The 12,187-nt window shown below is 42.0% G+C and overlaps 2 protein-coding genes across 2 annotated transcripts; both read left to right on the top strand.

Moving 5' to 3' along the window:
* Positions 1-878: 878 nt before the first annotated feature.
* Positions 879-3,640, top strand: LOC139656994 (protein SET-like; the record flags this gene model as incomplete). The annotated part of the gene is made up of 3 exons (XM_071534676.1): positions 879-1,049; positions 2,333-2,467; positions 2,615-3,640. Coding segments are annotated over 3 exons (327 nt in total), but the record flags the coding sequence as incomplete, so codon positions are not given.
* Positions 3,641-6,247: 2,607 nt separating this feature from the next.
* On the top strand, positions 6,248-12,187 carry LOC139657002 (cytoplasmic dynein 2 intermediate chain 2-like). Its single transcript, XM_071534689.1, has 9 exons — positions 6,248-6,370; positions 7,228-7,488; positions 7,591-7,700; positions 7,833-7,990; positions 8,574-8,683; positions 8,790-8,960; positions 9,931-10,184; positions 10,793-10,950; positions 11,793-12,187. Exons 1-9 carry the CDS (start codon positions 6,293-6,295, stop codon positions 12,029-12,031), a joined length of 1,539 nt encoding a protein of 512 aa, XP_071390790.1. The 5' UTR covers positions 6,248-6,292; the 3' UTR covers positions 12,032-12,187.

The following is a 12,187-nucleotide window of genomic DNA, read 5'->3' as shown; positions in this document are numbered from 1 at the left end:
TTATTTTTGAGAATATGTTTGTCCCAGTCCTTTGAGAACATCTGACCACACAACAACACCAGCCACAGGGTTTTTTTTTAATCCATGATCTCCAGTAATCAAAAGTTGTTTGAAACTTGAAAACCACTTGTCACTTCCTAGTGTAAACAGCTGACTGGATGTTTTCACTCGTCTCCTAGCAACACAAAAGCCGACAACACACAAGTAGCTTCAGTCAGCAGCAGTACTGACAATTTAGGCAACTTCTGTTTTCCCAAATCCAGTCATACGATAAGTATTGAGGCTTGTATTGTACGAATTGAGATCCAGTTCCGACTAAAGGGCGTGCTATACTTTAATGAAAATGGTGTCTCTGCACATAAACTGACACTCTTTGATGCGTATTTGGGGTTGAAAAGTCACACTCTGATTGGTTGATCATAGAGGTGATCATGACGGCATCGAGCTCTTCAAGCTCCAACTTAACGTGATCGGCCCAACTCTAGTTTTGATCATAGTTAAAGAGTAACTAAACCCCAAACCCAAATCTTTGGTGAAGCGGATGTCACCACCAGTTGTACTCTATAGAGGGTGACATCACCTGGCACAAAGGCCAGCCAATAGCAGATGGGCAGTTCAATACCCTAGTTTTCTTTTATTAGGTGACAGGCTTCTTCAATGATTTGGGTTTGGGGTTTAGTTACTCTAGAAACTCTAGAAAACGTGTTGTCAGGAGATCTCCACACCCTTATCTTAACTATCCGAATTTTTACGACATCGTGCTCATTTCACCAAATTTCACGAGAGGAGGCCGAACGTGGGTTTTCCTACGATCCAGAGAAATAACTCCGTATTATCTCGGCCTAACACAACGCCACGTTTTCCTCCGCACCGCTCAGGACCTGACGAAGCGCGCGGGGCAAACGCCAAACAAAGCCGGGAAGAAGAGGCAGCACGAGGAGCCGGAGAGCTTCTTCACCTGGTTCACCGACCACTCGGACGCAGGGGCCGACGAGCTGGGGGAGGTCATCAAGGACGACATCTGGCCAAACCCCCTGCAGTACTACCTGGTAGGACGAGAACCTTTTACTTTGTTGTCGTCCATGATGGGTATGATGCAGTTTGATTTATTACATATTTATTGTAGAATTGATTGGTACTACACTGTCTATGGGAAGTGCTTAACCTAAATTGATTCTGCTGAGACATTTTGATCATCATTCTGGTTTTGGATGGACAGTTCTGTAGTAGCATGGTCGTAAATGCTGTTCTACACTACTAACTGTTCAGTGGTTTACTGCTATTGGGCCAATACTAGAGTGAACGATTCATACTTCTTTCAGTGAAGGTCAGTTTACTGGTTTTGGATGATGCTAAAATGTTTTCTGATTACATCAGTTACAAAACCAGAAAGGATGATGCCATTAATTTAGGCAGAAAGTTCCACTGTAAAATGTGAAAGACTGTAGTAGGCTTGGGCAATATCCAGAATTAAATTTTGCGATACTGTCCCGCCAAAACCATTTTTTTTCCTCTATCACAGGAAATATTGCGATATTCACGAAATATCACAATATTCACGAAATATCGCGATATTCGATAACATCAAATATCGGCCCAAGTTCAGTTGAGCTAGGGCGATATCAAATTTAATTTCGCGATACTGTCCCGCCAAAACCATTTTTTTTTCTCTATCACAGGAAATATCGCGATATTCACGAAATATTGCGATATTCGATAATATCAAATATCGGCCCAAGTTCGGTTGAGCTTGGGCGATATCCAAAATTTAATTTCGCAATACTGTCCCGCCAAAACCATTTTTTTCCTTCTATCACAGGAAATATCGCGATATTCACGAAATATCACAATATTCACGAAATATCGCGATATTCGATAACATCAAATATCGGCCCAAGTTCAGTTGAGCTTGGGCGATATCGAAAATTTAATTTCGCGAAAATTTAATTTCGCGATACTGTCCCGCCAAAACCATTTTTTTTCTCTATCACAGGAAATATTGCGATATTCACAAAATATCACAATATTCACGAAATATCGCGATATTCGATAACATCAAATATCGGCCCGAGTTGAGTTCAGTTGAGCTTGGGCTATATCCAAAATTTAATTTTGCGATACTGTCCCGCCAAAACCATTTTTTTTCCCTCTATCACAGGAAATATCGCGATATTCGGTATTATCAAATATCGGCCCAAGTTCAGTTGAGTTACGCCGTTTACATCAGCACCTCCTCTAAGATGTTGAAATACTCAAGCTTTATGTTTTAAACACTGGAATGCTTTGGCGTGTTAAAGGCTGAACATGCGTGTCCCGTGTAAATGTCCACAAGGTCCCCGACATGGAAGACGAGGAGGGCGACGGTGACGACGACGACGACGAAGAGGAGGGCCTGGAAGATATCGACGAGGGCGACGAAGAGGAAGGGGAGGACGAGGACGAGGATGGCGATGGAGAAGACGGAGAGGTAAGGAGGCTGAAGTTCACTAGGACTTGAGACCAAAAGACCGTCTCAGTCGCTGTCTTGTGGTATTTAAGTGTTGAGCCAGTAATTATGATAATGATGGATGAAGACGTTTCCTTTCATATTAATGTTTATTATTTTGTGTTTTAGGACGACGGCGAGGACGACTAAACTTCAAAACGACGTTTGGCCCGACCCCTTTTCCCGGCCCCCTCCCCCCCCCATAATCGTCCTCCAAAACCCATGGGAGCAAGATACTTTATTTTGTTTATGTTTGGGGTTTCGTTTTTTTTTTTTTAATGTATTTTATTTTTTTATTTTTATTTCGTGCCGTCCGCCTGTCCGTCCTCTGTCCCTCCGCAGCCACGGCCTGTCCATGACGCCATGCCTCAAGACCAGTCCATAGTTCCAATAGTCCACAACGGGTCTACAGTGGGGTGGGGGGGTGGGGGGGATCTGTCGCTATCTGGAAGTCTCACCTATCATCCTTATTCCACATCTCCCAAAGACATGCAAAAGAATAAAAAAAAAAATTTGTAGCATTCTGCACGTCATCCTGCGTAGATTTAAATTAAGTACAATAGCAATTTCTATGTAAGATATGTTGAAGTTGTGAGTTCAATAAAAATAAGCCATGGTGCAGTGATAACTTAATCATAGCATCCTTAGCCACTTTTATATATAAATGTATATTATAATATATCCAGTGGTGGGGGGTTACTAAGGCTTACTAGAGGTTGAGTTTCCCTTTGTGACTCATTGTACTAATGGAACTGATTGAAAGCACCAGCTTGTTCCTTTCAACCATTGTAAATGTTTTGGGTTCTATATCTTGGTATGACAGTTGTTATTGTACACCGTTTAATGGGGTGGTGTGGTGGGGCGGGGCATGTGGGGTTTTTTCGACACCGACTCTGGATTTGCGTTAATTGAATTTTCATGATCTTGTTTTTTCAGACACCCAAAAAAGTTTGAAATTTACATTTTTTATAAAAACAAAACATAAAAATTGTTCTAATTTTGAGCTTGGCCTAACATTTTGAGACGGGAGAGAAAAAGACTTCTGTAGAGTCTCCCCCAAGGAGGCTGCAGGGTTTCTCCTGTTCCACTGGAAACCTGTTCACATTAAATTAAGTGTACCAGTTGCTTTGTTACAATAAATAAATGTATACACTATGTTTGGAGTGTTTTCTAAACAAAACCAATATAAATGTGAGAAGATTGTTGAAGGATCCAGCAGGGGAGCTTTACAGATCTGGATTCTGTTATGTTCAAATGTAATCTACAAGTTAACCATTTTTATGAAATTAGAAGATTCATAATTATTGTTAGTGTGGATAAGCCTACACTATGCTTTATTATGATTTTACCACCCTACCAACACTTGGTCAGTCCTCAAATTAGTTCATTGTCTGTCTTACATGCACTTGCACTTTTTAAATGCTATACAGTGAGGTAAGAATTGTCTAACGTTAAAGCATGTATTTATAGATAAATGTGAAATTGAAAAGCCTATTGGTGGACGTTTTAGATATCTTACTGACATACTTTTTACTCTAAGCTGCTGAAAATAATAGAAAAGTGATCTGCTGGACCTTCAATGTGTATTGGCGGTAATTAATGATTTAGAGTATAGTTTCTCATCCCCAAACCTCCCAACTTGTTGCAAGTGGGTTTTAAAATTAACAGTTTGTCCTGACTCAGGTTTTGGTCAATTGTGCTCCTGCTGTAATTAAGGGGCAGCACTAGATTGGACTCATTATCTAATGAGAAGGAGAATAAAATTTGTTGGGGGGGAGGGGGCGTAAACCATTATATTTTTTTGGAACCAAAACCCCACAGCGTTCATACATTGTATGTATTTTTGGTTACTTGGTTATTGTATGTATTTTTGGTTATTTTTGGTTATTTAATGTGCATGACTTTCATGCACATTAAATATAGCCTATTCACAATGCTTAACATAAAGCCCTAGACAACAGGACAAATCAGTGCTTTAACTATCCTGTTATAAATTAAGAAAGAGGTAAGGTTAAGTCACAATTCTGCGAACAACTCTTTCATATTGTGTCAAAATTCAAAAATGTATTAATTTTATTGAGAAAATTCACCACACGCTACTTAGCTATTGATTTGTCTTGTTGTCTAGGGTTTTTTGGGGGGTTTAGTTGATGTACACAAATAATACAAACATTGACAAAAGTGGGGAAAAAGACTGAAAATGAGACAAACCCTTATAGGGACTTAATAAGAAACATTGCACCTCCCCAAAAAGAAAACAATCCTCCCGTCATCAAATGACAAAGTCACCAGTAACATAAAAAATAAGAATGGTATAAAAAGCAATACAATTGATAAGTAAGAGTGAAGAAAGATGAAAACACTGAAGTGCAAACTGGATCAATGAGCTGAGACAGAATGGAGTTGCTGGACTCCAGACATGAGAGGAGTCACATCAAGAGGAGCTGCAGACACATGGCTTAAAAACACATGATGACTCAGTGTACATGTATGTTTTAGCACAGTAACAGGTTGTGGAATGGAGTAGGCCTATATGTGTGTTACATTGTACCTAACTACCTACCTTTCTACCTTTACTACCTTTCTTGCAGTTAGATGTTATTTTTCAGCAAGCTTCCTTCTGCCACGACTGTTACAGTGTAAGTGATCTGCTATCAAAACCCAATAATTAAGATTAAATATATACAAAATTAAATATATATCTACCAAGAACCTTTAATTGATCATTTCATGGTTCATTACATGTCGTAAACGTACCTAATTGTTCTTGGAATATAACATTTAACTCATGCAGTCCTCCCACCAATAGGTGGCAGTAAGCGCTCTTATATAAAGGGACTCTAGGAAAAGGATCTCAGGCTGCAACCAGACTCTGTAGACACATAATACTAAATCTAACATTTCATTATCTTGTGCGTAACATGTAGGTGCTAGTAAATTACTTGTTTAAAAAATGGAAAAAGAAAAATTAATCATTGTTACCATGGGTATAGCCTAACATCCAAAAGTAGGCTAAAAAGTGATAGGGTATAGAAATTATTCAGTTGTTTTAAATGATAGATGTGGTCAAAACCAGGAATTTATGTTAATTTTCTATCATGAATTGCTTCCAATATTGGCTATGCAGAAGTGACTACTATAGATACTATTACTATAGATGTTACAAGGTTTTCAAAAAGGTTAATCAGATTTAATTTGACCAACAGTAAATTATGAATGCTAATTCAACAAAGGCTCGTGTTTTTAATTACAATTACAGTCAATTGCAATTTCTACTGGGTGCGGACAGAGGTCGATAAAGGTCAGAGATGAGAGTACCCTTTAATTAATTGGTAATTTAATACGAAAGGCGAAGTTACGACAGAGAAAATATTAATTTTATTATTTTTTATTTATTTATTTATTTATATTATTGAAGAACATCAGCAGAATTGGAAATACAGTTAAAAGAGATTTAAAATGTTTTTGTCAAACCTGCAGGATCACGTCAGACGATTGTAATTTAAGAAAAGGCGGAAGTGAGGACAGGATTTCTCTCTTGCTTCTTTTCTTCTTCTCCGTTGTATCTACCGTAACCAAGGTAACGCTAGCTTTGTACGGCTCTGGCGCTAGACTTCATGATAACAAGCTGCGAAGCAGCTAGCTATGATAAGTGCTATGTGGCTAGCTTGTTAGCAGACTCATTACGAAACCGTCGTTGTGTGAATGTGGCTGCAGGACTTTGGCTAAGCTGTTGACGGTACAGCTAACGCAGCTAATGATAACATTGACTCTCTCCCTTAGCTTGAGCTAAACACATTTCTCAGCATGTTTACCGACGAGGCGCTGGACTCCGTGGGCATCGAGTCACTGTGGAGGAAATCTCAACAGTTGACACAGGAGTCGGTATGTTTGGGCAACATTATCAGTTTTCACTCCAGACGTGTCAAATGTGTCATGCATCACAAAAACAAACCCTCACCGGTAACTAACACATTTATTGACTTCGACAAGCAGCCTTGCTGTGAGCTAACGCTAGCTGACTAATGCTACATTCGGGTGCTGTTTGGAAATACTATAATTACCAGTGTAGTGCAAACAGGGAGAACACGTTTGTAAGTTACAAACCTCTGTGGTGGTTGCGTTCACAGGTCAGTGAGAAACAAATAGACAGTGACTTTACACTGGAATTAGCATATCAGCTAAAGACCGAATAGAGTTTTTATTACAGAGTGTATGAAGCTCGTTGTTGGTCATAATTTATAACTTGATCTACTCACTTATGCCTGTTCTGGTAAAGTGCATGTTATAATTGTTGGTGAGAAATTATTTATGAATAATTTGATGTCTATGGGGGCGTGTCATGACTGTTGCCTAGTGATTGGATTTACAGACATACTATGCCAACAAGTCTAGGGAAGTAAATATTAGCCATAGTCTATACAACATCAACAACTGGCTGATAAACTAATTCATTGCTTTAGAATGTACAGCAGCTGCGAAATGCCAAGTCCTTCAGAAGGGACTTTAGAAAGCTTTATTTTGGAGCCCAGATTATAGTGGAAATGTACATTTCTGTGAAGGATATGCTAAAAATAATTTAGCATTTGAAAATATAGATAGATGCAACTTTATTTTTTCCCGCCGTGGTTGACCTTCATATTGCCCAGATATGAATCCCTTACATGTGCACGATTTGGGATGAATAAATTTGAAAAAAGGCATTTGAAAAGAAGGTTAGTGTACATCCACTGGTGTTCCAGAGAGCCTGCCAGACCAGAGCGCTGCACAGCGCTGAAGCGGAGGTCCAGACCGCGTCCACGTCCGCCAGCGGCACCCAGACGGAGCCGCCGGACCGGATCCCAGAGCGGCTCCTTCAGCAGGACCCTGGCGAGCCGGATCCGCCGGGCCTGCGGGACTTCCTGCGGCGGGTCGAGGGCCCGGTCGTCAAAGAGCTGGTCAGGAACGCCAAGAGTCACGCCTTCGACGGGTTCCAGGTGAACTGGGAGGACCACAGTCAGCTGGTAAGCGGGGGGCCTGACGAGTCCACCACAAACCGGTTTCGTGAGCATATTATTTATGATATGTGGACTTATGTGTATGAGGCTGTTCCTCCATGCTTGCAGGTTTCATGCCTACATCGCCTTCAACATCCCAGCGCTCAGGAGAGAGGTCTTCATGTCACCAGCGTGTCCTGGAGCTGCACAGGTTCAGTTATTGCCTGTGCCTACGGTCGGTATGTTTGACTTTCACATCATATATATAAAGAAATCCAAAATATTCCATAAAAAGGGTTACATTGTTTATGTTAAGAAGCCGTACAAACCTCAAGATCCGGTCAGAGAGTGTGTGTGTTTCCGCTCGGCAGTATTGACGACGGAGACTGGAGCACGGAGAAGTCCTACGTTTGCACCTGGAACCTGGACCGCCGAGGCCTGAACCCCAAACAGCCCGACCTGGTCATAGACGTCCCCACCGCGGTCACAGCCCTCTCCTTTCACCCCCATCAGCCCTCCCTCATCGCAGGTAAGGGTTAGGGATAGGATTTAGTCCAGAACAGGATCAGTGGTGTGATATGCATCCTGTCTGCATATCACACCACTTTTCTTATTCTGCTCATTTATAGTTTCACAAATTTCCATAGCTGTGTTTAATCAGAAATAGTTTGGTTTTGCTGGTTTTGTGCCTTTATTTTGTACGGAAGAGGATTAGGGCCACGTGTGAAAAATGGATTTGAGTTCTGAGTTTAAAGTCAGAATTCTGAGAAACAAAGTCAGAATCCTGAGATTAAAGTCAGAATTCTGGGGAAAAAGTCAAAATTCTGAGTTTGACCTTTGACCTTTTCCCAGAATTCTGACATTATTCTCAGGGTTCTGACTTTGTTTCTGAGAGCTCAAATAAATTTTTTCACGTGGCCCAAATCCTCTTCTGTAATTTTGGATTTGAAATTGGTCTTACATTAAATTCCAGGCAGCATTAAAAAAGGTTTTAAAGTCTTACATTCGTCTTTGTGAAACTTGCAGATATCCTCATGTTTTCCTGTTCATCACTGAATCACACTTTTGAAAAATGCTTGTTGACTGTGTTTTCTGTGTCTCCGTGGCGACAGGGGGCCTGTACAGCGGCGAGGTGGTGGTCTGGGACACCGGCCGGACACAGGACCCCGTGCTGGCCCAAACCGGGATGTCCGCAGACAGTCACCGAGAGCCGGTCTATCAGGCTAGTTCTGTCAAACGTCATACTCCTCTGGTCCTCTGGTTCGTCTATGATTTCATTGATCTGATTTCTGGATGGAAACGACGATCTGATTGTGAGTTGTGCGCAGGTGGACTGGCTGCCCGTCCAGAAGAGAGGGGAGCTGTGGGTGCTGAGCGCCAGCTCGGGGGGACGGGTGCTGCTGTGGACGGTGGATTCGGACCAGGGCGGCTTCGTCCTGAGCGCCGGCTACGCCTTAGTCCGCCAGCAGGTCCCCCACAGCAGCAGCGCCAGCTTCAAGGTGAGAACCCCAGGAAGTCCCGCTGTTCAACAACCATTTCACAACCATTTCACAACTATTTCACAACCATTTCACAACCATTGGTTTTAGTGATTCAAGAGCATTACCAGCCACCTTCACATGGGATTTCTCAGCTGCAGCCATAATGTTCCCATCTTCATCCTGTCAGATTGTCTGCTGCTTTCATTAAGTTGTTCACACTCAAACATCAGAATTATTGCCTTCCATTTTTTGGGTAAATAACTGTGTGCTTATTGTGGCCACTTCACACCTCCCATTCACATCAATGGGAGCCTGTCCATTCAGCTGTATGGGGGGTTTATTCTCTAACTGAATTACACACATTTGCTAGTGATGATTGGCCAAGACACACATATTGGGTTTTATATTATGATGTGTATGTTTGATACATTTTGTGAGGAGTGGTAGACCTTATTTTAATTGATTATCAATGGTTATCAGCATATAGAAATAACATGTTTACAGATTTTTTTTTTTTTAAATGTTGTCACGGCCCCAGAATGTCCATCCTGTGTTGACTAAAAGGAACTTAGTCAATTGATCTATTGAACAATCTTTGTGCTATAGGCTGCAACTGAGTGAGAAGACAGCAATTCCAAAATGTGTGATAAGTCCATTAAAAAATACGATGCACCAGAATCATGATAGAATATTGATTTCTTAATAGATGCAGAAATGCCATCACACCAGAGCATAAAGACTAGAATGAAGGACTCAATGCAGAGCTGACAAGGAATGAATGAGACGCTTTACACAAATATCAGGGAACGCTTTTTATTTTTGTGTGAAAACTTTGTAACACCAATTTTGGGGATTAGTCATGTTTTAACTTCAACTGAAGGATTACATGTTCTTCTGTGGGCTGAGAAAATCCTAAGACCCTGGAAGTGATGGACTCCTCTCATAAACACATGGTGGTAAATGCAGTGGTGTGTTTGTCTCCTCACAGGCCCGCGGCGGCAGCAGCATCGTGGGCGTCACCTCCCTGGCCCTGTCGCCCTGGGACTCGGACACCTTCCTGGTGGGCTCCGAGGGCGGCCTGCTGCTCAAGTGCTCCTTCTCCTCCCGGACCCCGGCGGCGGCGGCGGCGGCGGCGGCGGGGTCCTCCGAGGGCCGGAGCGTGCCGCTGAGGGCCCCGGCCGTCTTCTCCTTCAGGCCCCGCGGCAGCCCCGTCCACTCCATCCACTGCTCCCCCTTCCACAGGTGACACAGCGCTGCCACCCGGGGCCCATGAGGTCTGGTCCAGTCAGTTTGATTGATTACATAATGTACCGTAGAATTGATCAGTACTACACTGGTTGGCTATGGGAAGAGCATAACCTGGATTGATCATAATGTGACATTTTGATCAAACTTCCACACTAGGCATGAATTTTGAATGTTTTATGATTAGTAGTAGTAGTAGCATTTTTATCAATAAAGAATTTCAGTATCCCATCATGGTCTAAATGCTGTTTCAGAGGCTTTTCCACAAATGTATGAAAACGTTTGGCATGAAAATTTCCAAATTTCAAGATATTGAATATCAGCACCAAATCCTAAAAATTGGCTATTGGCAGCTTAAGTCCAAAAGGATCTGTATTGGTCTTGGCCTCTAAAACCCATATCAAAACCCTAGTCATAACCACAGTGTCAATAATGCAAGGCCATAGACAGAATATGTTAAATATCTGCTTGATATGTATTCAGCTGCATGTTCTCCAAAAGAAGGCATTAGTTCCAATGATGTAAAAAACACAAAAAAACCCACTATTTGTTTCTCCTGCTTCCTTGTGATGCTGTAGTGACTTTCCTGTGTGTTTTTCCTGAAGGAACCTGTTCCTCAGCGTGGGGACAGACGGTCTGGCCCACCTGCACTCCCTGCTGCAGGCCGACCCGCTGCGCTCCCTCAGGGTTTCAGACTCCTATGTGTTTGAGGTGCAGTGGTCTCCCACCAGGCCGCTGGTTTTTGCTGCCGCCACCGGACAAGGTGCCACATCAAAACTCAATGTTTGTCACTCACACTGAACTAGTTTCATTTTGTTTGTACTCTCCAGGTTAACTTCAGTGATGCTTTATCCTCACAGTAGCATCAGTTGTGTGTATAAGGACTCATTCTGCAGAACTATTTTAGTCTTCACCCTTCATAGACCATGCTACTGACTCATTATATCGATGTGCAAAAGGATGACTGTAAGAGGAGTGGTGTGTGTGGTGTAAATAATTGTCAAATTGGTATGCCTAAACTGACTTTTTTTTTTTATGGAAAATTTATGGTTCCATAGTTGGATTTATACTTGCCCTAGATGACACAATTTGATTTTTTGATGCCATCAGTGGTTGAAATCTAATCTGTCAAATTCAATATTTTTAGACTCAACAGGGCACAGTAGAGTCAAAAGTTAAGGTGTCCCTTTTTGTAGCAAACCTAAATTTGTAGTTAAAAAAAAAGTGATATTGTAAGGCATCTTGTTTGACAAAAATGCAAAACAAAATCCAACTTATCATAAATTTGCACAATTTAGTTGTGTGAAACAGCATGCTACAAATGAATGTTTTTGTCATACTTTAGTGTTGAGACTACAGGATAGAGTCAAGTTCTGCCAGTAGTACCAAAAGCTCTTGTTGTCTTGGTGTGCAGAGAATTAACATATACCACTTTCCCCCAATTTGTTGATGCAACTACTGTGACGACATCATTTACAAACAGACTTGAAATATCAACTTGGCCTCCTGTCATATGAATGTGTTAGCAGCAGTACTTGAAAGTATAGGACAGATTTACTGTTGTCGACTTAAACATGTTATTCTTGAACCGTCTCCCACTCATAGGTGTGGTGCAGATATTCGACCTGGGCCGGAGGTCTCTCCGTCCGGCTGCCACCATCGACCAGGGCGGAGCCGGCCGAGCTGCCACCTGTCTGGCCTTCAACTCCCAGAACCCTCACCTGCTGGCGGTGGGGAACACGGACGGGACGGCCAACATTTGGCACCTGAGCGCCGATTTGACGGAGCAAAGCCCCAGAGAGACGGCCCAGCTGGAGCACATCGCCAACGAAGTGGCAGAATAAGCCAAGGACCGTTTAATTGGATATTTGTAATATCTACAAATGTTGTATCATCATGTCTATTGTATACTGGTTCATATTTATTTACCAAGTTATTTATACAATACTTATTTTTGTACATAAGCGTGGAAGTGAAATAAAGACAACGCTGTGTGGGTT

This window comes from Centroberyx affinis, unplaced genomic scaffold, assembly GCF_046629955.1.
Source record: "Centroberyx affinis isolate AG114_WGS23_722 - 3 ecotype Tasmania unplaced genomic scaffold, CSIRO-AGI_Caff_v1 ptg002606l_1, whole genome shotgun sequence".
Taxonomy (NCBI): Eukaryota; Metazoa; Chordata; class Actinopteri; order Beryciformes; family Berycidae; genus Centroberyx; species Centroberyx affinis.
Note: the sequence above shows the minus strand (reverse complement) of the source record. Positions and strands in the feature narration are given on the sequence as shown.

Bases quoted from the DNA above. Each gene is read 5' to 3' on its own strand.
- LOC139657002 (XM_071534689.1), top strand. From the start codon at position 6,293: ATGTTTACCGACGAGGCGCTGGACTCCGTGGGCATCGAGTCACTGTGG. The intron at 6,371-7,227 runs GTATGTTTGGGC...CTGGTGTTCCAG, and splicing joins AACAGTTGACACAGGAGTCG to AGAGCCTGCCAGACCAGAGC. The intron at 7,991-8,573 runs GTAAGGGTTAGG...CCGTGGCGACAG, and splicing joins TCAGCCCTCCCTCATCGCAG to GGGGCCTGTACAGCGGCGAG.